The 26176-nt window shown below is 35.4% G+C and overlaps 1 protein-coding gene across 1 annotated transcript in view; it reads right to left on the bottom strand.

Annotated features, from left to right (window-relative positions):
• Window positions 1-1072: 1072 nt before the first annotated feature.
• Window positions 1073-26176, bottom strand: part of LOC139687683 (guanine nucleotide exchange factor DBS) — a 52489-nt gene continuing 27385 nt past the window's right edge. Inside the window, exons 11-23 of the mRNA XM_071584931.1 lie at window positions 22949-23140; window positions 21887-22123; window positions 20019-20225; window positions 19183-19419; window positions 17886-18071; window positions 17379-17570; window positions 16906-17070; window positions 15295-15519; window positions 13068-13366; window positions 11762-11840; window positions 10921-11058; window positions 5148-5283; window positions 1073-2242 (exon numbers count right to left, since the gene is read on the bottom strand). Of these exons, the coding sequence (XP_071441032.1) occupies window positions 2109-2242; window positions 5148-5283; window positions 10921-11058; window positions 11762-11840; window positions 13068-13366; window positions 15295-15519; window positions 16906-17070; window positions 17379-17570; window positions 17886-18071; window positions 19183-19419; window positions 20019-20225; window positions 21887-22123; window positions 22949-23140 (2427 nt within the window). The 3' untranslated portion in view covers window positions 1073-2108. The remainder of the gene's footprint in view (window positions 2243-5147; window positions 5284-10920; window positions 11059-11761; window positions 11841-13067; window positions 13367-15294; window positions 15520-16905; window positions 17071-17378; window positions 17571-17885; window positions 18072-19182; window positions 19420-20018; window positions 20226-21886; window positions 22124-22948; window positions 23141-26176) is intronic.

The raw sequence follows: 26176 nt of genomic DNA, 5'->3' as shown, positions 1-26176 counted from the left end.
TAACAAAGGTGAGCCGATGTAAAACTATGCTCATGTCTTTAGAAAAAGAAAAAAATATTTTTCCTTCTTATCTCTGATTAGGATTTAACAGTTAGAGTTTATATTTTTTCAATAAATCACAGACATTTTTTAATCTAAGAAGTTGGGATGTTGAAGAAGGCTTGACTGTAAATTTTTCCATGCAAAATATAACAAACAATCAGTACTTCAACTGTAAAATTGTCTAACAGTGTAATTTGGCAAGGATCCGTTAGTTTCAAGTATGTACAAAAATTTTAAATAATATTGAAAGAAGAGAGAAAGCTGATTTTTGTGCAAGAATATGGTGAAATACTACAGCCAATTGAAGCAGTTTGTTACAAGTCAGTATTTTACATGTTTTCTGTTTTGTACAAGGAAAGCCAACAAATATAGTTCTCCACAAACAGGAGTAACAATAGGTATCCTGTGAAGGGAAAACTACCCATTAATCCCAGAAAATTTACAACAATTTTTTGGCATATTTGTTTGGAGCTGATTGAGTGGCACACTTAATAACTGTGACAATGTCTATCTAGTTTGAATGCTATCAGTAAAAAAGGATATTTTGCCATCAAAAAGGGCTTTAAGCTTAAAAAAAAATTAAAAAAACAAACCTACCTCAGCTGATATAAATCTCAAATGCAACACATCATCAAAATCAAGCCAATTACTTTTAGCCTTTGAATTTGTATGCAATCATATTAGTTTTTTGTCATTTCAGACATTGAACACCTTAAAGGGTAACCCAACCCTTGGTCATTCCTTCTTCCTTGACTAGACGCTGAATTTTCATTTTTAACTGCAATTAAATACCCTCTAAAATAACTGTTAGTTCCCAGTAATAAATTTTGTCTTAATCAATAACACTGTTGGAGGCCCATATGCTGATTCTTTTATTGGTTTGTTAAAAGAGATTAAAATATTAAAGCAACAAAACAACACATATGCACCCATGCAAGATTATCACTGATAAAAAACAATTCAATTGAAAAATACTTCATGTTTGCAAGACAAAACAAAACAAGAATGAATGCTAATATTAGAAAACAGCACATTCTAAATAAATACTGACCAAAACTTAACCAACAATACATACCATACGATCTCCATTATTATTTAATGGCACATGTGGACCATGGGTAATGAAAAAAAAAACATTACATGATACATAGTTAGCTCTTGGCCCACATTTACCATGCTACGAATAATGCTAAAAATTATTGTACTGCATGGATTTGAAGACCGTGGGTATTTGCCACAATGCTCACACAGGGTGCCTAGAGCATTGGTGTTTTTATCAATGGGAAAGAAGTGGAAGGTTTTCAGTCCATCATGGTTCTGTGATTCCACTGAATTACGCACTGGTAATAAGTTCATTTCAGATAAAAGACACAGCTAAACCATGGTACTGACTGACTTTTGATTATGAAGCATCCTTCCTCCTCTGATTGTGCGCTCAAGACCTCTCAAAGAGTCTCCAAACTGAATACACGAGGGCCACACACCTGGGCTACAATGAAATTCAACTTCATGGCACAATGGCAAAGAAAAAAAACTTGGAGTTATAGCAAAGAGTTCAGAGTGAAAAAGGAATTATGATAAGAAACCGAAACAGAGACTTGAACGACTCATTAGTTCAAGTCAAAGAGGCTCTCATTAACAGTAAATGGACTTCAGGTCCCAACAATGCACTCTTCAAAGAACTTCACACTCAATGGTTCCATGACATTTTGGTGATGTGTGCAACAACTTGTACTTATTCCTTAACAACATGTAAGCCAGACTGTGGTCAAACCTTCCTGTGGAGACCAAATACATATATATATATATATATATTAAATATATATTTATACGTACATCCCTTCTTAATGGTTAACAATTGCACTCTTAAACCCCGACACACTCATGTACACTGTATATTATTTACATACTGTTCCATAGCACGACACCAAGGTTGGAAAATTAGGGAAGTGGAGGCTGAGGAGTGCACTGGACCACAATCCACAGTACTTTCACTGCCGACCATCCTTGTATCCTGAGAAATGAAGGCTGAAGTTCAAACCGATGAAAGGTTCCACAGAGCCCTCTCATCGTGGAGCACCAGTGGCATTGGGGAGGGACTCTGCACCATCTGCTCCCAGGGATGAGCGGGCTGCACGTGCCGAGGCTCCAGAGACCAGTTCCAAGTATGCTGAGGGGGCCCACCCCTCATGCCGACATCCTGAGAGAGAGAGAGAAACACAAATAATCATCTCACTCTTCCTGCTCTATTCAACAAATAATGCACAGTCAACCCACTGCAAATCAAATAATTTCATCACATGAAAAAGGGGCATGGCTATACAGATTGGCAATCCCTATAAACCATAGTACAAGTTGTTGTAACCCATGGTTTCTCAATATTCTAGATAAAACAAAATGGAATCCATTAAGTCTAACCCAATTTTTATTCATGTGACATAGTAAAAGGATAATTTATCACACACACTTATTTAAACATTTTACTCACTTAAATTAATTTTTCTGCATTATATGTTTGATAGCTGCACACTCATCACCTCATGAATATGCATTATGCAAAAAATTTCGAATTACAGCAAGAATTAACGAGAAAGGCATCATTTTATTGTGCAAGGCTGAAATTCTGCAGAATCATGCTTCCCCTGAGGGTTTCGGTATTTCTGTTATGGAGAAATGTACACAGTGCTACTCAGGATATAAAATAGGTTTTTTCCACTCGCAAAGGTTACAAAAATCTTCTGAAAACCAATTCCAGAAAGCAATGTCTAAGCTAGAAGTGTCCGGTGTAACTATTTATTCCGTGAGGCCCATGCATCTAAACCTAAGACCTAATCCAACCATGATAATAACTGAAAACATTTCGTTTATGCAAGCTAGACATTACACTAGGCCTGGAATCAATGGAATATTCTTTAACATGTTATCTGCTGTATGAGATACCACCAGTGATATATGAGGGGCAGTCAAATGAAAACTGAACACGCACCATAAAAAACAGCCTGCATGAAAGGTGGCAATACTGTTGCTACGTATCAATACTGCCATTGCTGTGGTAGGAAAACGACGGAGTGAAAACTCACAGGTGGACGCAGTTGTTGGGTTATGTCCTTATCGGTGCGTGGATTGGTTTAGTGCGCTTGTCATGGGTTAAATGAAAGAAGGGACCATTAGATCTCAATTTAACCCAAAAAAAAGACCCCTGTCTATCTATTAGTCCAGCTGTAGAAGTGGAAGCAAGTAAAGAAGAGGGGAGAGGTGTGTTTTCTGGTGGCTGAGAGTGTTGGAGTATGCAAAATTCATCATCGCATGTCTGCTGCTGTGATGTGAACACAATGTCCCTGACAAGTGTGCACAAGCGGCATAGGAGATTTCGAGAAGGGCTCACATGAGACAGCATGAGGCGCGTAAGATGGTGCGTACCAAGAAAAGGCACATCAAACCTTTACCCCGGATGTTAAATGGTGGATTGATGACCTTATCTGGGAAAGCCTTCAGGTGGATCGACATTCATACAGGAACACTTCAACATCCTCCATACAGCCTGGATATTTCACATTGTTATTTTTACATTCTTGGCAACTTAATGAAAGACATTTGTGGACATTGCTTCTATTCAAACAAGGAAGGGCAAGAGTGGGTGTAGCTGTGGACTCAGCAGTGACCTATGCCTTTCTACAAAACTGAAATTGATCGTTTCATCTCCCAGTGGGCTAAATGTATCAATGATTTTGATCATTAATTTTGAATAAAACCACTCCACGGTCACATTGCAGCAGGTGCTCAGTTTTCCTTTAACTGCACTTCATAAATGCCAACCTGTATCCTTATACCATTGAAAACATAGCCAACGTAATGGCTTTAATATTCTGAAAGTCATAGGAATTAGCTAATTAGTGATTGCAAAATCGCCATTGGTAATAATGATAATTCTATACAGAGAGATTTTTTAAGGGATTATAAGCTCTCAATATACTGAGATTCCACTATACCATCTTCAATAGAAACGTTCATGAAAATATGGATTTTCAAAGTAAGTCTCAAAAGAAGTTAACAATCATATGTTTACAGTTTAAAATGTGAAGTCCATTTTTTCCAAAAAAAGGCATAATTTCATTTTAAGTTCACATCAACCTCATTAAAGTGAAACCTTGATACAAAAAATTCTTCAGCATGAAGATATCTGTGTAAGGTTTTATTGTACTGTCTTTGTGGACAAACAAAAACACAAGTCTTTTAATGTCTTCCACAAATTGGAATCCCATGACTCTCCAAGAAGATTTTAAAGATCACAACATATGCATAATCCAAACCGAAACTAACCCCCTTTCATGGAGACATCCCTGCTTTATTGTTTCAGGAGGATATATCAGCAAATTTTGCAGGGAGAGGTGATATGCTGAGGTATATGAGAGTGTTTAGATTAGAAGATGAATTTCAAGTGATGGACAGCATTACATGCTATTATGGGCAATGGCTGATTTATAAGAATTGTTAATCTCCTGTTCACTAATTATTACAGATAGGTAACAATTATACAATATATTAGTTATGCATTGTTATTAGTGACAACACAATTCTGTAACATATTTGCCAACGTATAGGTTTTACCATGGTATAAGATCTTTTCCACTGGCTTTTTAGAAAAAAATTGTTTACATTTATTCATGAATTTCCATAATGATTTATTTTACTAATTTTATAGTTACTTATGCCCATAACAATTAAACTAGGGAAACTTGAACCTAGGTGCCACCTTTTCATCACCAATCTCAAATCCCAGAAATTTATCTCCGGAGATAAATGAAGAATCACTTGAAACCTCTTCTTTAGTAAATAAGTTTTTGCATAATTAACAATCCTCTATATTATCAAATGTTTTAATAATCCCACATTTCGTAAATGATGTTACAATTTTCGATTTTATTTTCACAGCTTCTGTTTTGCCAGAAGTTTTAGACACAAATTTAAACTCATAGTTTTGATAACCGACCAATTAAACACTATTTAGAGCAATATTTTGGGGAGAAAAAAATGTGTCCTATACACCAGCAAAAATACATCAGTATAAAGATGAGAGTGGGAACACACACATCAAAGCCACTTACCTAGAATTCGAACATACCACCAGCCTGCACAGCCCACTTTCAGCAGCTGCACAATGTCCCCCTCTCTCATGGACACCTCGGACCCACCCACTGCACAGTAGTCAGCCAGTGCAGCATACCTCTGCGAGACCACGCCCTTAAGAAGATACAATTTGGAAGTAAAATATGAGATGCCATGACATGCCTGTGATGCCTAAGTGTTAATAAAATACACACACAAATTGTCCCATGCTAATTATACTGCTCAAGTTTGATGTAAAGGGTTTTCAGTGATGGAAAAGAGATTTGAAAAAATAAAAATTCCTTCAATTGGTGCAACACGTTTGAAATAAATATAAAGCATAGCAACATTTGGGAGTGAATAAACATGTAAGATGAGTGGAATTATACCTACATCATATTAAGGATTTCTCTTCAGCATTGGCAAGCAAGCTGTGAGAGGGTTCATTCATAACAATGTTAAACGAATGCTTAAGAGGGAACATAGATATTACCATTTTGTTAGCAGAGGAGAAAATTGACAATACATACATACATACACAGACGATCATTGATTAAACATCAAAGCATTCTTCCATGGTTGTAAGCAAGAGGAAATAAATTGTTTCAATTTAGAAATGACAAGTCTGCCATCACTAGAATGAGCAAAACTAAAAGACAACGGTACAATCACAGCCAAAAAAAATCTCACAGCAGCAAGTTTTTAGCATTCTATTATTTTTTTGCCTCTTTTGAGATTGATTTAAGGACACACACACAAAATCCCCTTTGACCAAATCAAAATGACTCCTCTTGCCTTACAACATACATTAACAACACAAATAATCAAGAGAAAAATTGAGATTATGTGAACCATTTAACAAGCATTCTCCAGCATGCCTGGATATATGAAGAGTGGATTAGTAATTGAAAAAAAGACTTGACACAGTTTACAGCATCAGGTATAATATTCCACCTAGCAAAGACAGAGTTGTAGCCAACAGAGGGGTTATACACACAGTGAGTAGGAGTGTGAACTTCTCTGCCTGTCAGGCAAAGTCCATCTTCCACAGAATTCATGTGCCAGGTAGCCTGGTATTAGGGGTCAACATAGGCCATCACTCTTACCTCCATTTTTGGTAGCAGAGTTAGACTCTTAGGCGTTGACACGTTGGTTTGCGGGAGATAAATGACCAGTCTCTAGTGAAAGATCTCAGCTATTTCCATGTGGTGTTAGGATTGGCGGCTAGAGTCAAACCAGAAAAAGTGCTCAGTTATGAATGTCAGGCAAGCAAGGCACAGGCAGCAAATCATAGATACAAAATAGGTGTAAAGATGCCGTATGAGGACAAACTAGCAAAATAACTGAGCCTTTATCTGTGTAAAGAACCTTTCCTCCAACTCATGTGACCATCAGCCACTTATCTCTGAGGGCCAAATCGGAGAATTAGATCTCTATGAATGCTAAATAGCAACAAAAAGCAATCGGAATGTAAATGGATGGTATGCGTTCCACAAAAAAATATTTTTTTAAAACACAAATTTAAGTGAATAATTATTTCATAACTGCTTCTTTCAACAGCAATAAAACAGAATTACTTCCATTATTTTCATATGAAAAATGGGAAAAGTATGTACCGAGGATCTTACTGCCAGTAAAAGAGAACTCCTTCAGAGAATAACAATGAAAAACTATAAGTTCATTGGCACCCTCGAAATCTAAAAGGTTACTTTTAATAATGAAGTCTATTTGAACATTGGCATTTCATTTTTAAAGGGTTTTTAATGATTAAAGAAAGAACTATTTAAAAAATTCAGTTACGGGCACAAGCTACATCATTTTTGTAGTCTCTTAGTTCACAAACAGTAGAACTTTTTGATATTTCAATCTTTACTGAACCAAAAAGTAGAAAGGAAACAATTTTGGAGGACAAAGTTCAGGAGTTAAGGTTAATCAACAGGACTTGGGCAATATTTGGCAAAATTCATTCTTAGATGACCCATTAAAAATTTCAGGTGTGCAACTAAGGCTACTGCAGTCACATTGGCCAGAGTGATTCATGAATTTAATATCATAACCAAATCGCATGATAAGCCACTCCTGAAATTAGACATGATAAATCCTGAGCTCAAAAATGTATAATACTTGCCTTAACACTATTATTACCATGCAACAGAACAAGGAGTTCAAATTAACCCTTCATATATTAAGTGCCTACTTTTACTTTAAAATCCGCAAAGAGAAAATAATTCAAATCTGTAGGAGGTTGTCTAAGAACACCATAGCTTCTATAGAGCAGTGCTTTCCCATGCCTTCTTCATGCTTTTACCAAGAGTGCCCTTTTGATTCACAGAGTATGTTGCGGAGATTGTTATTTTTTTGCCTCTGAATTTCTACCATGAGGCCTTCATCACAAATTCCACATTTTTAATAAAATAATAAATGCAAAATCTAGCTACCATATGATGTATTGGTGATCAGCACTTCAAACTTGGCTATGTTCAGATTATTTTGCAATGCTGCATGCATACCTAGAGTGAGTGCATAGTACAGTGGAATCTCATTGTTTCATTACTCAAGGAGTAAAAAATAATGGACTTAAAAATTACTTCCAATCCTGCATTGAATAGTAAAATCACAAAAATATTTTATTTGTGCATTAACATACAAAGGACACTGATCTAGCAAGGCGGAAACTTAAGTTCATATGTATCATGTTCTGAAAGGACTCATCTTCAGCCATGTGAGATTTTAGTGAAGGAACACCAAAATGAATACATTAATGTGCCAATGTACAACAGACTTCCATTGACTGACTGACCTAACCCATGAAAACGGTGTAAGTAATGGCCTTGGAATGACCATTGAACAGCAAATAATTTCAATTTCTTTTAACCATCATTAAGAACTATACAAGACAATGCTTCTTTTCACAAATTCCCTCCTCTTACTTCCATTGAAAAAGGTTAAGTGGATCACTTCACTTCTTGAGCTAGGGTGACATTCTCTATCATCATCACTCACAGAAGGGGCCCTCAAATTCAAATGACATGAATCAGCCTCCCCTTAGCCCTCATCAAGAGCTCCCATTCTCCTTGCCTAGAAGTGCGCCACACAAAAAAACATGATGTTGAAGATCCGACACAGCTCCAAAATAAAGACTTTGAAAACTTTCACACAATTGTCACTCCCAAACTTTGCGGAACAATATTTCTATACCAGTGCCTAAAATATTATGGCAAAATAATTAAACTGAGGGCAGCTATGCCGTTTTTTTTAAATGCATCAATACTTTTTTCTTTTCTCATAATTCTTACTGGAGTAATTTTATATTCATCATTCAAGCATTTTTAGTAATTGAATGACTTGGTATATTTACCTAAAATTTTCATGAGCTTGAACATAACTGCTACTAATTTATGGTTGATCATATGTGCACACAGGCTCATTTTTCAGCCACTTTGTGCAGTGTTCTCTCGTTAAAATCCATTAAAATAAAAATGGCATTACTATTTCCATGTAATATTTTGTGCATATCTTGCATAATCTGTATAATACTTGGATCAATGACAAAGGTGACCAGAGTGACACACTTTCAATGTCCATGATTCTGTCATGCTGAATCTGACAGATGTGGGTCACTGGACTGCTGACTGGAGGATTCCAAAATTAAATCCCAGGTGAATCCCAGCCTATGGATAACTGCAATGAAAATTCAAGCGATGTGATTTTCTGATCACTAGAACTTTGCAAGAAACTAAATTGTGACACAGGGCAAGGAAAAATCCCCCACACCCTGAATGTGTGAATTTCAACCTTCCTTAACACTGATTAAACCAGGTCCATTGATTGGTGGTTTTCAATTTTGAGACACAAATACTCTGTTGGATAAAATGTTACAATTTCCACATTTTGCAACCTTCAATATTTTGGGGTCAGTTTAAAATGTGGTGCCTCCAAAAATATATATTTTCAAGTATCGGCTTAATTTTTAAATCGAAGCTTGCTGTGGGCAAGGTCGAACACACTCTCCATTTGGCTTGGCTTATGGTGGGAAATATAACACCATCATTCAATGTATAAATGTGCCTTCATAGGTGTGGCATCATAGAGACTTAAGTGCTCGAGGCACTAGAATATTTCTCCATGATCTGATAGTTTAAGAGTCAATTCCTCAGAAAATAGTAGTGAAGATGACTTTGTAACACACAACTTAAAATGGTGATATCAGCAGTGAAATTGACCAGAGGGTCTCAAGATGGCATGGAGATGGCCAGGCACAGAGCACAACTTTCAGCTTCCACAGAACTACAGGGTAGTGTTGGTTGGACAGATTTACACAAGAGATACATGGGGAGCCAGTGGAAATGAGCTGATGCAGGCAGTAAATAATAAATTCTTGTCCTACATTTTTAGATGTCATTGCTTTTATTTTCAGACATAGTTTCTAGTATGATTACTGTGTCCCTTCCAGGGTTAAAGTTTAATGACATTTATACAGAACCACAAGCTGAGGCGCCTGCCTAGCAGAGATAGAAGGAATGCTGGGGTATGGGTGCAGCTCGCATTAGCATTTGTTTACCAATTCACAGTGGATTAAATAAGTCAGCAGAAAGTATCAGGACAATAACAACATTCACTAGAAATATGAAGTTACAGGCCAAAATGAGAACAATTTGTACTGTCTTTTTCTCTGTATCATGACTCCAGTTCCCAAAGGGCTTAATTTATTTGTCATGGATGTTTTCATCTATCTCTTATTCTTTCATTTGATCAATTGAATGTGATTGCTAGGCTTATTCTCATTCATGAAATTGTTTGACTTCAGTGCCATATTTCAAGTATCTATGACTGCTGTATATTTTTGATATATTATGAATAAATAAAAAAGCAGTGCTAAGGTTGAGATTTAGAAATAAACTTATGAAAAAAGAGAAAAAACTAATCAACAATTGGTGGTCCTTGGCAAAGAAAGGGGTGCCGAATAACCCATAAAAGTTAGTGCTGAGGCTTAGTTTGAAGTGAGCTTTGCCCTCACCTGTGAAAACCAACCATCAGGTTGATTAGCATGATGACTCAATATCTACTCATTTCCTAGAACAAAAAAAACCCAAATATGGGCCAGCACCTTGATTTTTGATAATGTTCTTATTTTGGAGAAGTATACATATGTAAGTATAAGTATGGTTACGCCCATTTTGAAAGACATTCATTATTGAAATGGTTTACAGTTATCAAATGAAAATGACCTGGCATTAATGACATAAAGTTTGATAAAATTAACAAAGTTAGAGGAGGTCAAAGAAACTGATTATACACTCCATATTTTCTGAACCTACTATCGAAAGAGGAAAATGTACCATAGAGAGTAATTAACCATGCAAAACCAATATTACTTCTCAAACAAAATAGTTCCTACACTTAAAAGTACATAATAATAAACATAAAAGTTTCCTAGAAACAACAACCTATGAGTCTACACTACATTAGGATTATTTATCTAATCATATATTAAAGTGGAGTTTGAATTTCCTGATCTGAAAAGCAATTTATCTGGTAGATCAACTCCACGTCTTCAAGTAGATATTCTCTGATCAAATCACTTCTGTAGCAAGGCTCAGATAAAAAAAAAGGTAGAGAAGTTATATTAATTCAGTAAATTGATTTTTGATGAAAAATAAATTTTAAAATATGAATCTACAGTGAACATTCCATGTTGATGACTACTCAAATGCAAATTTCTATATAGTCATAAACATGGAATCAATTGATGAGCAGGTATTATCCACCAACCTCAGATGCTTCTGGGAAAGGGTCCTCATCATCTTCACTGTTGCTACAGTCAGAACTCCACCAGCCACTCTCATCTTCACCATCACCATCGGTCAACTTCCGAACACGACGCTCACCATCACAGCTCAGCAGACGGACCTATTTCAGAATAAGGGTAAACACCATTCATTCACCCATGTCTTAATGAATGCAAAATATTTATTTTAATTTTATTTTAGATGATGAATCAGGAAATGCTATTTGGTTTTATTCTACAAACAGAATGAAACTTAAAGAGCATAGCCTTCCTTCTTATTTTTACAATCAAAAATAGAAAATTCACCACAATTTAAAACAGTATGCAAACGTAAATGAGTATTTTGGTTTTACACATTTTGAGATCCTCAATCATGATCAACCAAGTGCACAATAATTGATAATAACAAAATTCACAAAATCCATAATCTAAGTTTTCATTTGATCATGCTACTTAAACAGAGCATGAAGAACTTGCATTTTCTATCATCTACAAATCACATGCGCTTTGAAGCTAAAAAATAATGCCGTCCATAATCAATGACAATGCCTAATTCCAAGTCAAGGACTCTGCCAAAATTTCTGAATTTATCAACAAGTTCTGATGAAATAACCATGTTGAAGGCCTAAAGTTTATAAATTTAGTCATAACAGAGCGTAATGTATCACCATTATTTCAAGTGATATTTCCATTAAATCAAACCTGTATAATTCAATTTAAGCATAGATTATAACATGTAGTAATGCAAATTGGAATGTTCAAACGATTCCATTGAAAATTTACAGCCCAGACTAGCATGAAAAGGAAAAATGTTTATGATCTTACTTGTCGAGTGACTTCAGTTTCCATATCTGGTTCATCTTCAGATGCATGATGCTCCCATGAGAAAGTATGATGCAGAGGCCTGAAATGCAAATGATGGTTAAATAAGATATCAACCTGAGACATGAGAACTTCAATATGATTGCATAGTCTTCAACAGCAAGTGAGGACGTGGAATGTAATCATACATATTTTGAATGGATGTTGTAATTCCCGCTATTAAGGAATGTAACCGCATTAAATATATCAGTAAATTGAAATTTTTCTTTGCAAGAATACATGTATACATTAGAATTAAAAAATAAATCAAGGTTTCCTCAGATACGGACTTAAGCCCACTTCTATCCTCAGGACAATTTTACTGTTAGCTCAATAGATAAATTTTTTTAATGATAGCTACATGTTTATATGAATATTTTTTTAATAGTCATATCTTAAACAGGGATTGCACTAGTTTGATTTAAAACAGGGCAGCTCTTATCAATTTTACCCATAATCATTCAAGTAACTAACAAAAGCTAGTTTCTTCTTGGTACACCAAATTGGAATGCCAAGTTTGCAATATTTTCTGATGCACAAGAGTTTTTAATTAGGTTAGCTAACATGATATCCCCAGCACAAAATGTAAGCTCATAATCCTTTACAAATGCAAAATATAACCATGAAATTTGATGGGCAATTGAAATCTAGAACTATATGCTAAACAGATCCTTTGGCAAGGGAATAAGTACCTCACACCTTAGATTTTGACTTTAAAAATCTATCACATATGAAAAATTTTGGTGAATTGCAAGCAACAGCAATGCAGTGTTAATACAGATTTGACTGATAGATTTTTTAGAATGGTGTCAAGTCACATCCTATGGGAAAAACTAAAGGTGCTTGCCAACAAGGGAGATTTGTTTAAACATATTCAATTAGTTTTTGAAATGACTCTGGACACAAACTGCCAATATATTTGCCAACCCTGGTGGCAGTGGGGGGTAACACCTTACCTGTCAACCCATAGCTTGATTTACGCCTAGGTGGGTTTTTCTCCAGCTAGGGATTGGGTCTTTGTAATTGTTTCTACTTTCACATCATTTTTAAAAGTTCAATTTAAAGGCCAAACTGCTGTGATTAATGTGAAATAAATAAATATTTATAAAGCCCACTATGAATATTTAAGATTCTTGCCTGTCACATGACGATTGATGGAGAGACAACTTAAATTCAGAAGTGCTTCAAGCATGCACTAATACCACTGTCCCCACTAAGTATTACTTTTCACACTGTTTGAGAATTAGGATTGCAGAGACGGAAGCCTCACCTCTGGTCACCACCCTCTCCAAACGTGCCGTTTGGAGTGCCATCCTTCGCCCCCACATGCGGGGGGGCTGTGAGCGGTTGAATACCCGAATGCCGACGCATGCTCTCCCCACGCAAGAAGTGCAGTTGAGAGAGGAGGAGGCGCTTCAGGGCCCTCACCCATGCCTCCTTCTGTGCTCGTGATGATGCCTGTATGACGTACACCTCCCGCCTTCCCTCCACCCAAACTTCAAACTTTCGCTCATCGCCTCCACCACCCTTCCAGCCACGAACACTCTCCGTCAGCCCTATTCGGGACATCTGCAACAGGCAAACACGAAATATTTTCTTTTTTAGAGTAAATCCTTAGTTTACTTCAAACAGCCTCACATTATTTGCCAAATAAATTTGGCACAGATTAAATATATTAGGTCTTTATGTAATAAAATGTCCTTATCTATTTTCTACCCACTGCTTAAGGTAAATGACCAGTTTCAACCAATAGTTGAATCACAAGGCAAAAAAAAACTGCTTAGTTGCTCCACCAAGTTATGGCCTTCTTGGTGACTTCTATTCATAAAGATGAGATAGGTATTGGTAAAAAATTATGTTCAATGATAAGAGAGTTCTGAGGTAAGTAGCTAAATGATGAAAATGTCACAATGTTGATGATGAAAGAAGGTATAAATTTTGCATCCTTGTTTCTATTCTTACAGTATGGTTACATTAAACATTAGTTGCTGTGTATGACAGAGCATATAATGCATTCTTAAGATAATAGTCACACTGCTTAGAGTAATGAGAGATTTATTGCACTGGCTAGTTGGTATATTTCCTGAGCGGGTGTGTGAGAAAGCTGAATTAAAAACAGTTTTACTTCTGTTTCTTTTTCATAAGAAGTCCCTATTTATACACTGGAACCTCGTACAACGAGCATTATTCATTCTGGTATCTTTCTCATTAAGTGGAACACTCGTTTAATGAACATTTTTCACAAATAAATCAATGTAAAATATGATAATGCATTCCATGCAAAAAAAAATTAATTACGTAAAAGGTTTATTCAAAGAGAACTATGTGTACAATTTTAGGGTCATGAATTTACTTCTTTTCTTTTCTCTAGAAAACAAAAAAGAATCGAAATAATTAGTTTATTATTTATGATACATTCTTATTTATTTTTTTCTAGAAATCTGTCAAGAGACTTTTTTTTATGTCAACACATCAAAATTTTGCTCACAAAAATAACTTTTTAAAAAATATGACCCATCTTGTCACAACCAAAAATCAGATATGGCGCGTAACCCACATAATCTACAAGCTTCTTGAAGTCACTGATGAAGTTCTTCGCTGCATTTGAGTTGGAGCTCGCTGCTTCACCATACCTCACACAATGCTGTGCATACTGGCTCTTCTCCTAAACTTCTTGAACCACCCACCCCTTCCCTCGAACACTTCTAGTTTGGCCATTAATGACCCTGGAATCTTTTTAACGAAGTCAGCAAAAATCACCTATCACCTTTTCATAAATAATCTTCTCATTAATAGCATCGCCTTGCCATTGCTTTTTGTTTATCCATATGAGAGGCAACCTTTGAACATCGTTGAGAATACTTAACTGTTGCATAGATATTCTTGTCACTCCCTTTGAAGCATCTATCTCCTTAATTTTATCCTTATTCTGGAGGATAGTGCAAATCATTGATGTCAACCGGCTGTATACCCATGCTAGATCAGCCACGCTCGCACCTTGTTCTTGCTTTTCTATGATTTTACTTTTAATTGTTACAGTTATACTTATTCTCTAATGGCTGTTTTCTTGCAAATTTTTCTTCAAGGAGATTTTAAAAAGGCTATCATTAAATATTAATAAAAATTGTATACAAAAATCACAAATAATACATCTGAACACAAGATTAGAAAATGGTGTGATCACTGGCGACACTATGATGCTAGCGGAACGAGCGCAAAAAACACTAACTGAAGCAGGAGGTACACAATAATTCCAGGAATAACCCTTTAACCATCACTTGTTATGCAAAGTCATTTTGTTAATTGAGTAATTTTTTATTATTTCATTTTTATTATATTTTTTCTTGCTAAGCAAGATGCCACTGTATTAAAATGTAAAAGGCTTAAAAAGAATTAAGTCAAAAATCCAGGCCATTAAATCCCACTGCATCATTCCAAAAAATCCAAAAATAAATTATGCATGATGAGGAGAAAACATGTTTTTTTGTTTCACTCACCTCGAGATGCCTTTTGAAGTGATATGTGGGCTCATCCTTTGGCCCCCTCCTCCCACCACCCACCTTCTTGCAGAAAAGCAGTGACCTTTCATAGAGAAAGAGGTAGCGCCTCATGGGCTTGAGGCGGAGGTCTCTTAACCGATCCCTCTTGCGCCTTGCACCACCCTCAGCCCACACCGCAAACTCTCCCTGAAGAAGCAACTCCCCCTGCTCCGCAAGACTCCCCTATTCCCCCAAAAGAACTACCATTAGAGACCACAAGTAAAGAACAACCTCCAAGAAGAGAATATTTTCAGCTCATAAGGATGAGATACAAAAAAATTGTTATTTACTCTAAAACAATGCCAACTACATCATCATTTTAAGGTTTGAGGCACTGATTTGCATAGCACGGGGAGAGTGGGCATTGAAGGAATGGTAACAAGGGGATTAGGGGAGACATGGACAAGTGACTGAAGAGAAATCGATAAGAGAAACAATAATAAACTCATTTGGTCATAATGTTTAACATTGCTTGTTATCCTCTTCCTATGACCTCCCAACAGCTAATTTTCCTGACCCACAAGTGACCATGCAACATAGTCCATCTCCTCCAGGAAGGGATGTGTCAACACCAGCTATCCTTTCGCCTATTTTAGAAACTTGGGATCTTCCTTACAAAATGACCCTACTGCACCAGTGCCAAGAGCTTCAGTTTGGTCTTAACATGGCGTTAAAAAAATTATGTTACATTTTGATTGAGTCGGCAGGGGGTAGGCAAATATCAATGTGCAATGTAAGAAACCTGGCACATGGCCATGGCACCATAGGCACCCAAAATAACTGGGATTACAACTGGGGAGTTGGCAATGATGCTGTGAGGTTCACTGCCTTAAAATGTCTTTGCTACACCTTGACCTATGTCATCTTTACACCAATGAAGGAATGCCAATCAAGAATAATCATGAGCTGCATTGCTTCCACAGCTCTGCACAGTATTTATGAATAGCTGAAGTGCTAGTCACTCAATCAATAATCAGGATAAGGTTTTACATAAGGCAACAAACCTTTCCATCACAGTCAATCTTGCCTATATTGATACAGGCACCCACCCTACGGCTTTACTGGCCACACAGTGCATTGGCAATGCAACAGTACGCATTTGTCTAAAATTACTTTCCAGACCACTCTAGCATGTACTATTTCTCCACTTGCTCTAGAAGGCACTCATTTAAGTTCTGAAATGGCGATAATGACAAATTTGACATTTTTCAGGATCCATGGCTTAACAACCAATCATTGAATTCTTTATTAGTATCCTTAATGGATGAATCTTGTCCATCTTCTGTCTCCCCTTCGTCCTTGCCACAGATAAGCACATACTACACAGTTGATGTAACTAACCATTTATATGGTAGAACACATCATTCATCCTTCCTAAACTACTGACACTGAATTTCACCCACAGATGCAACATGAGAGCAGCTACTGAATATACTTCATGAATATGAACCTTAAACAGCCTCTTAAAAAATATGCAACAAGAAATGTTGACACATTAATAATGAATGAGTTACAAGGCTAGGATTATTATAATTTTTACTCCCATGATCATACCACAAGTCAACTTACCCAAAATCCTGTGATAGAAATCTGATGCATGCTATCATTAACACACTTCAACACTGCCAACATACAATCAAGAGCTTCTCGAATTTCATTGTGGCCTTTGTACTGACTAACTATTTCTCCTTCCTCTGCATCTGAATTGCAGTCTGCAGTGTGGCGCAACAGGTCCTTTGTAAAATGATTACAAGTGAGCATGTTAGAGTCCAGCTTTTTTTCAGCCAATAAAACAGAAAGAACATGTTCTTCTCCTTGTTTGTATTAAAATTATGCATTCGAGTTAATGAAAATGTGAAAAAAGACTAGAAATAATTAAATTTTTCTAAGTGATCTCATTTTTCGTCTCAATTGGAAAACTTACAAAATTAAAGCATATAAAATTTAAAAATTTCAATCAAGCGGCATTAACTGGAACGCTCTTTTAAGAAGAGAGAGCACTGCCACATGGCAGACAAACGTTTATGAACAGTTAAACGTACCTTTAGAAGAAGCTGATATTTGGTCACCCTTTGAACAGGCTTGAGTAGATATGCTCCTAAAGGTAGCCTGTGCCCAAGACGACGTCTACATTCTACAAAAAATGGGTTTTGTTCTCCAACAGCATGCCGGAGTGCTTCAGAACGAGGAATGTTCTGACAGTAATGACTATAAAGACGATGGAATGCTTCTCTCTGTTGAAGAAATAAGGAACACAAATGTATCAGAAACCTCGTGCCCACTGGTGAATCAATCAATATCTAGAATCTACAATACCAGCTGCAAATATTGAGACTTTACTTCACATGCTAAATGCAACTCCGTTAAAAAACTACCGGAAATAACACAACCTGGTAAAATTACATAAGAATACTACAAAAGAAAAAGTATGAGATCTATGAATGAAAACCCTTGGCTTTTACAAAGAATCTGATGGTAATATCCAGTTACCTGGACTGCAATTTATCTTATAGCTAACCACACAGAACACTGCTTCATTAACTACTTACCCTTTGTACAAAACACAATCCAACAAGCTCAACAGTTGAAATGCAGTTTTCCAAGTCTCTTAAAAACATTTCTGAGTGAAATCGATGAAGGTCTTCTAAATTACCAAACAATACATCTGACTTCCCAAATAAAGCAGAAGGGACCAAAGGTTGTAACTCAGCAGACAGCATTTCATCCTTGTAGCCCTAAATAAATGAATTGGAAAAGTATATCACAATCACTTTTGATAAGAAAAGTCATATTCACTGTGGGGAGTTTCATTGACAGAAAAATGAAAGTCGCCAGAACAAAAATACTAAATTACTAATGGAATTAACAGTAGAAGAATAACTGGCATGACCACAACTGAAAGAAGCCAGTTACCTTACAGAGAAAGAGTCCATGAAGGGTTTTCTAGGGTGTTATCATACAAATATAGACATAAGGAATCCACACTCCTTATGGGGAATGGAAGGTATCGAGTGCAAGCGCCATATTCCCTGCTTTTTACTAATAACCACAACAGTTTCAAAATGCTTATTATTTAACTTTCAGTAGAAACAGTTCTTATAATTCTTATCATAATGAAATAAGCCAAAGTCTTCAAAATATGACACTGGAAATTACTCTGCTCCCATACAATATTACCAAGTATCCACTATAGTACTTGAAAACACTCAGTACAAGTCATTATGTCTACATTAAAAAATTGAAGGAATATTTTGTCCAATAGTGTGCTTTACATGAGAGGCTTGTAGTGCTGTAAAAGCTTGATATATGAATTTTTTAAAACATTATTCAACCCCATGTAGACATTGAGCCCTGATCACCACAATTACCCTTCAGCTATACCACCTTACCTCCTATTTTTTAATAGAATAATTTAACAAATATTAACCACAAGATGTTGGAAATATAATATTATTTCCATTCAAATATACAAATTAATAGAGAAAGAATTATGCAGTCAAGCTACCTCTACTTTTGACAATAATAAGTACACAAAGAGAATTCCAAAAAAATGCTAATTTTTACTTTAAAACTTTTTCGACTAATTTCACACAATTACATAAATAATTGCTTGTAGAGTCATTTATGCATGGAAAATGAGGACATATCCACAATAAGGAGAGTGGCAAACCTAGGTTAATGAGATTAAATCGGCAATTAATTTTTAAAAAGTAATATAAAATTGTTACTATGTATTGGGTATATTTAATGACCCAATTAAGATTCCAAATAAAATTTAAAAAATGAGGTATCTATCAGATAATGGATCAAGTATTTCCTAAGAAAACTTAGACATTGGATAAATACCTTTAAAATAGAAGCCAACTCAGAGACATATATTCTCTCAGTATCAAGGAGTTCAGCCAAAATCCTGTTGCATTTACGGGCAGAATTATTCGATCCACCGCCATCTACAGAGGTAGCTGAAGAGGATGGTGGTGGCGATGGCACTTCGGCTCCAGATGAAGAGTCCAATCCATTGTTGTTGGGTTGAGCATTGTCGAACTCAACTAATACGGGCTCTATATCTCCATCGGCACCATCCTGAATGAAAGATATACAAGGCAATCACAAATTGTTCTTGTATCAACTTGAAAACCATCATTCCATAATGATAAAAAGGAGTACAAAGAAGTTGTTCCTTATTATTTCAACTTATGGCTTATAGTGACCAAATTCAATTTATACAGAAATACAATTCAGATATCCAATTCACTACAGACAGAAAGTCCAGTCATCACAGTCTACTGATTACAAGTAGTTTTGGATGGTCCCAATAAACAATTACATAATGCTGTGGAATTCTGATGCACTTTCTCCACTCTTAAGTACCAAAATGACACTTGCATCAATATTATTATTTCTTATAAACAGAGTAAAAAGAATATTAAACCAAAAATAATAACCCAAGATCTAAGAATTTCAAGGATTCCATTCTTTACCCTTAGGATGGCAACCTGAAACTATACACCACTAAGCTAATAAAATATTAGCATAATTTGAATAATCCATCTGAAAATTTTTTATTCAATGTATAAATATGATTTCCTTACAAAGGTGAAAAATTTCAAAAGGTTCCCTGTCAACAGGAATCCTCGAATCCCAAACCCACATCCCGAAAGCAACCCATTGCACCAACCAACCTTTGTACACAGTTGCAAGCGTTGATCCTTCCCTCCATGAAGATGGCCATCTTCAGTCCAAGAGGGGGGTGTGGGCTGCTGTAGGGGTACCCCAGGCTCTGGGGTCACTGTTTGCACAGGCCGGGGTGGGGGCTTTTCAGAGAGCCTTTGCAGGCTGACTCTCCGTTTCTCACACATCAAATGAACATCTTCTATTCTTTGTACTACCTGAAATGCATAAGATTCGTTCAAAATATCTGAAAAGATAACTGAATGTTTTGAAAATGAAATGCACACGTGCAAAAAGTGACCTTCTGAAGTTATGCCAATATATTTTAACGAGTGAGTCCTGCAATAATATTTTTAATTTATTTCAATTATAACAGGAACAATTATCAAACAAAGGAATGTTTAGAACTAGAAGACAATAAGAAGATTAAAAGAAAAGAATATTGAAGTAAGCTATTCATTTGACTTCTTATTCGATGAGTTTCAAAACTTTCAACACTATACTATTTTTTACAAGTATCATGTATCCTAGTTTAATATAGTTCACCATGCCTCACTGGAGCAGCAAAAAATACCTATATTGAGGCTTTTCACAAGTTTTTTGTTCTTTATAAACTTTAAAACTTCCAAAATCTGAACAATTGACTTTTTATGGTCCAATCATAAATGGACAATCGAGTGAATTTTTCACAAATTCTGGGAATCAAAGTATTTTCCAATGAAAAATGTCTTGGATTATACATATTATTTACTTGTGCAAGTAGCCTCACAAAAATTCCTACACCTACTTGAGTTAGGCTTCAGATACAGTGAAACAAAGTTCCCAAAAAGATAAACCCCTCAAACACTAGTTGACTAAGTAAAAGTTTCATCACACATTTGTTTGAGAGTATAATACTCCCTACAGACTCCCTATTTTATGGCTTCTGGTATTCCTTTAAATATTTGCGAGTGAATCTTTTTGTGTGAGAAAATATTTTCATTGCCTAAGCAGGAAATTTTATTCCACCAATGAAGTCATATATTTGTAATGTATGTTTCTGTAATAATCTCATGCTTTGTGTATATATGGTGTGTGAGTGATATTTCCATGCCTCATTCTATATATGTAAACCAGTAATGCTGGAACCAATAACAATTATTATTTATATTATTACTATCAAGTGTGGATTACAACAATTGCTTCATATCTTGAATGTGACATTTAACTTTGGGGGACATTGCATGAACAATTGAACAGGTCATAAAGTCAAAAGGGTTAAGGAAACTACACCAAGGGATAAAAGGTGGTCAGGAAAAAAGTTAGTGGAAGTAAAGTTATATGAAAAACTTTCAATGAAAGTGAAAACAATGTTTGTTTTGAGAACAGAAATCAATAAAGGCCCCATTTTTAGTTTTGTGAAAAGGAGGCTGCCAATATCTTGGCAGTCTTCTTTTCTGGACTGCCAATGAAACTATTCCAAGTGGAGCAGCAAAATTCCTTAAAAATGCCACTTCAGCAGTTTTATATATACACCACATTTTACCATTATGGTATTGGTCTAGACTCATTATCATATTATATTTCAAGCACAATGTCTTTCCTTATTAAATGAATAAATAATTTCACAGTAGATTGCACTAATTCCCCCAAAAAAATGAAATACATTAAAGGAAAATGTAAACCCCTGGTAATGAAAGCAATGTTTCATTGTAATACCATCATGAATTCACAGAAAGTATGTATTCCACCAAGAAAGTTATTAAGATAAGATCTTAGCACTTTGTACTGGTGAACTGTTTGCCCAATCAATTTATTCCTAAAAGAGCATGTAAATGTATTATATACCATCCAAAAACAGTACTGAAGGTAGAAAATTCAATCATAAAATACATTCTACCTGCTGAACCAGGGCCTTGGTTTCTGGTGTGACAACATCAGCAAAGAGTCCCCAAGGAGAATTTTGGTCTAAATCAGAACAGCTAGAAGAAGACCTTTTAGGCACAACTTTTCCCTCATATGATGCAAGGAAATTCTCTAAATCACTCAGAGTTTGCTCCGCAAACTCAGGAGATGAGCATTTCTCAATTCTCATTGAAGCAAGTAAGTGAACTCCCTTTGAGCACCAATCATTGGCCTGAAACGATGAAAAGATCAAATAGGTACCCACAACATTCTAAAAAATAAGTGTTATCAGTCAGAAAAAAATGCTTGAAACTCATAAACAAATGCATTCAAGTTTGAACCAATACAACCTCAGTAGCTTAACTGGCGAAATCATTTGACCACGAATTGAGAGATTCTGGATTCGAATCTTTGGGAAAGAAAAATGATTTTTACACTTGAAAATGTTCATATTTATGTGCAGTTCAGCAAGTGACACAGCTAATATTACTGTATAGCATCTTTATAGATTTCATCTATGTTTAAAGTATGATTAGCAAAAATACCAATATCAACTTTAACCCTTAGCTTAACAAAAAATTATTCCCTTTTAAGTGTTTACAATCACAGAATGACAACATCTATCAATATTAATTTCATCAAATCCAGGCTTTCATATTTCAAGTTAACAGTTAAAACCAAAAGAGACATATATCTCCACTCTTCTACTAGTCAACTGTGTGCCGTGACATGATAACTGCCATCAGTATTGATATTACATGTGGAAGATTAAAAATATTTAAACCAATATGATTACATGAGGGCACATCCTGCTTTGTTCACAAATACTCCAAATGCAATTCTTGTTTTAAGTTGTCATGCAGCCAAACATGGGCTTGAGAATAGCCAGCACACAATGCAGTTGCTCACCAATATACACCAAATTAATACCTAGAATAATACCTATATCTGTTGAACTCCATAAAAATGCAGTTAACAATTAGGTCATTGAAGCTTAATGCCTGGGTTTTTAACAAAAGAGAGATTTTCACAAGTAGGACAGATCCCAAGAACTCACCTTCTCCACCCTCTCCTGAAGATCCAAGCATTTCCTGAGTAACCGAAGTCTTTTTTCCAGTCGTTCGGACACATCTGATGCCATCCGCTCCAGCTCCAAACACTTAGGCAGAATGGAGTCATGTGCATAATGGTTCCCAGCAACCAGAGCCTCTCCTTGAGCACATACCTCCCCCGCCCTGTCCAGTTCCCTCTGCGAAGAAAACAAGACTTCGACTCATTATGAGGATGATGGTGATATCTGATGCATCTGAGACCAATGCCATAATAATGAATCTGGCAGCATGCTCAATTTAAATGCATGCACCTGTATGATTAACAAAAAAATATACACACAAATGTGTGTGTATGTGCACACATTTTTTATTGTTACATGAGGTCATTTTAGAGTTTTCATAACTACTGTTTTTAATATTAATAATTAAAAATATGGTGACTGAAGTGGGTAGGTACAAATTATAATGTTATTTTTTTTATTCCTGTATCTTGAAGTAATGGATTGGCCTGCAAAGACAGGTATTTTCTTCAAGGATCTTAAAATAAGGTGGTGAGGACCATATAATTGCAGCTCCTTATTCTAGAGCTCTAAGGAACTAATAATCCCAGAATGCCACCTGTGGTTATTATCTTGAGGAATCATTATATGGTGTTCACATATAAACTGATGAAATTACTCTGAATTATTCACATCAAATTTACCACATACTTCCCTTATAATTAACAATATTTATCTTACATGATAGTTTAAAAATATACACCATCGTATAATTTGTGCACTCTTGAATTGGGGCCAAAATGATATATGCACGTGACTTCAGTGTTACCAACATTATCAAAACAAGAACATAGTACTCAGGAATTATCAAGCATATACTTTCCACGTTTGTATCTTCATGTTAAATGGGAGCGATATTAAAAAGTTGAAGGTTTGTGTAATCAAAATTTAGAAATAAAATTAATGAAACATTTTCTCATATTTTTCCTGTAAATTCCTTTAAAAATTATTTAAAGATTTATGTGCTATTATAATGCTTTAAAAAAAGGCAAATGCAATTCAGCTCCTTCATTCGTAATTAACTATGATAGTTGATGAACTCGAAAAAACTAAGATACAATATCATTCAAAATAGGTTTCAGATGTATGGATTTGGATGTTTTAGATACTCATCCCTTTAATGCATGCCCTCCCTCTGATACCCCTACAACAACATGCGAAATTCTTAGAGATATACGCAAAGCATGTTTCTAATTTATTTTAAAAAATCTGTTTTTCTCTTTGTCCATTTAAACCTCATATAGCCTAACATGATACAACCTACACACCCCACAGAGCATGATGACACAAGTAGTCGATTTAAGTATGATTTCATTATTTCATGAAATAGGTAGTTAAAAAATAATGCATTTATTAGTATAAAATACAAGATTGAAAACAAATTACTCACTTAGCAATAACCAGGAGTCAAAAATTAAAAAAAGTAACATGGTGCGGCCCACGTATATAAAACAGTAAACAAGGTTGACATTATTTACACAGTGTTCTCCTGCACAAATCTCAATTAAAGCAATATTATAGAGAAAATTTAGTTATAATAATTTATACCAACACTCATCTTTCATGGATTATAGAAATCATATAATATCAATTAATAGAAATGACTGAGCTGAATGCACCGAATTAAAAATTGAGACAAAAACAGAATGAAATTCCATTATACCCATTCATGCAGATGAATGAAAAACTGATTTATCTCACTCTGATTTCCATGCTCCTTCACTGTATAATTTATAAAAAATTTTGGGTTCACTCCTTGCAATTCACATCATGCTAATATTTTACTATCTTTCCTCACTTACGAGTGAGTATATACTGTATATATGGTGGAACCATATGAGAGATAAATGATCCTTTAAATATGTTCTGTTATCAACACATTAACATGAATACCACAGACTTGATTTTTAAGAATAAAAATGCAGCACATCCCCTGTTACTGATTTGAGCCATGGAGTAAATGAAACTCCCTCAGAAAAAGTGAAAGAGTTTCAATTTCAGTGTAAATGTCGAAACAAATATTCTCACTTTAATTCACCCCAGGTTACTTGATAAGGGGAGACCAAGGTAAACAAAGGATAGAAGTTTTTAAGTTTCTTTGAAATCATTCCTAAAGATGAAATTATACACATTGTAGGAGTATGACCTAGCTCATGTGAAGCAGATTGGGAAGTTACCAAATCTCATTATTATTTCAGCAGAACAACCCGAGTCCATGGTAAATTACTACACAGCCAACTTTAAGGTTTAACATGTTCACGTTTGTGATGCAGTCTCTTCTTCACCTTGTTTCAGCACCTTACGTAGCGAACTCTGTGTTCCAAATGCACTACAACATCATATCAAAAACCACAACATTAAAATCTGATTGAGAATTAGCAACATAGGTAATTTAGTAAGCGGCAGAGGGAAAACATTTACTTGAGCAAAACGTATTCTGTAATAGTTATTATACAGCTCATGATACTCTGAGAAATTTCAAAAGCATGCATAAAAATGTGTACGGGGGTTAGCAATTTTCTAGGAACACATTAATCATTTTATAATATGAATAAATGTATAAATATCTCTTTCATAACAACAATTAATTTAACAATGCATTTTCAAGGAACAAAGGCCTGATGTACATCTTGGAATGCATTAAGGTGTGGAGATTAAAATAAGCTTAATGAGGGAGCATTCACTGGCCAAACCGAGACCAGTTGTTCAAGCCACATAAACCACATGACTGCCTACATGGATTTGGTATAGCTGATATACTTTCTAATAATTAAAAAATATATATATTTCCCCCTCCAAAGACAGAGTGAATAAAATATGATACACTTATATTAACACAAAAACATTTGCTACTCCAGGAATGGAAATTCTTCCTTACCAAATGGTCCTAAGCATAAAATGCTTACCAAATCCAGATACCAAAACTGAAAACCATTATAATAAGTCCGAGAATTTCACAGTAAAAGAAAGCAATCCCTAGACCAGAGTACAAACCTGAATCTCTAGATTAGAGAGATATCTAGGGAGAGGATTAGAGAGAGATCCAGGTTAAAGTCTAGACAAATGATTTTTTTCACTGCATTATTCTTTCATTTGCGTGTAAAATACTCCACTTAAAGTTACAGTGGCATAATTTCCTATAGCTTCATAAAACTCATGATAACATTTCTACAG

The sequence above is a fragment of the Hetaerina americana genome, unplaced genomic scaffold (genome assembly GCF_022747635.1).
Source record: "Hetaerina americana unplaced genomic scaffold, ioHetAmer1.1.p SCAF_2, whole genome shotgun sequence".
NCBI lineage: Eukaryota > Metazoa > Arthropoda > Insecta > Odonata > Calopterygidae > Hetaerina > Hetaerina americana.
The sequence above is the reverse complement of the archived record's forward strand: the minus strand, read 5'-3'. Positions and strand labels throughout refer to the sequence as shown.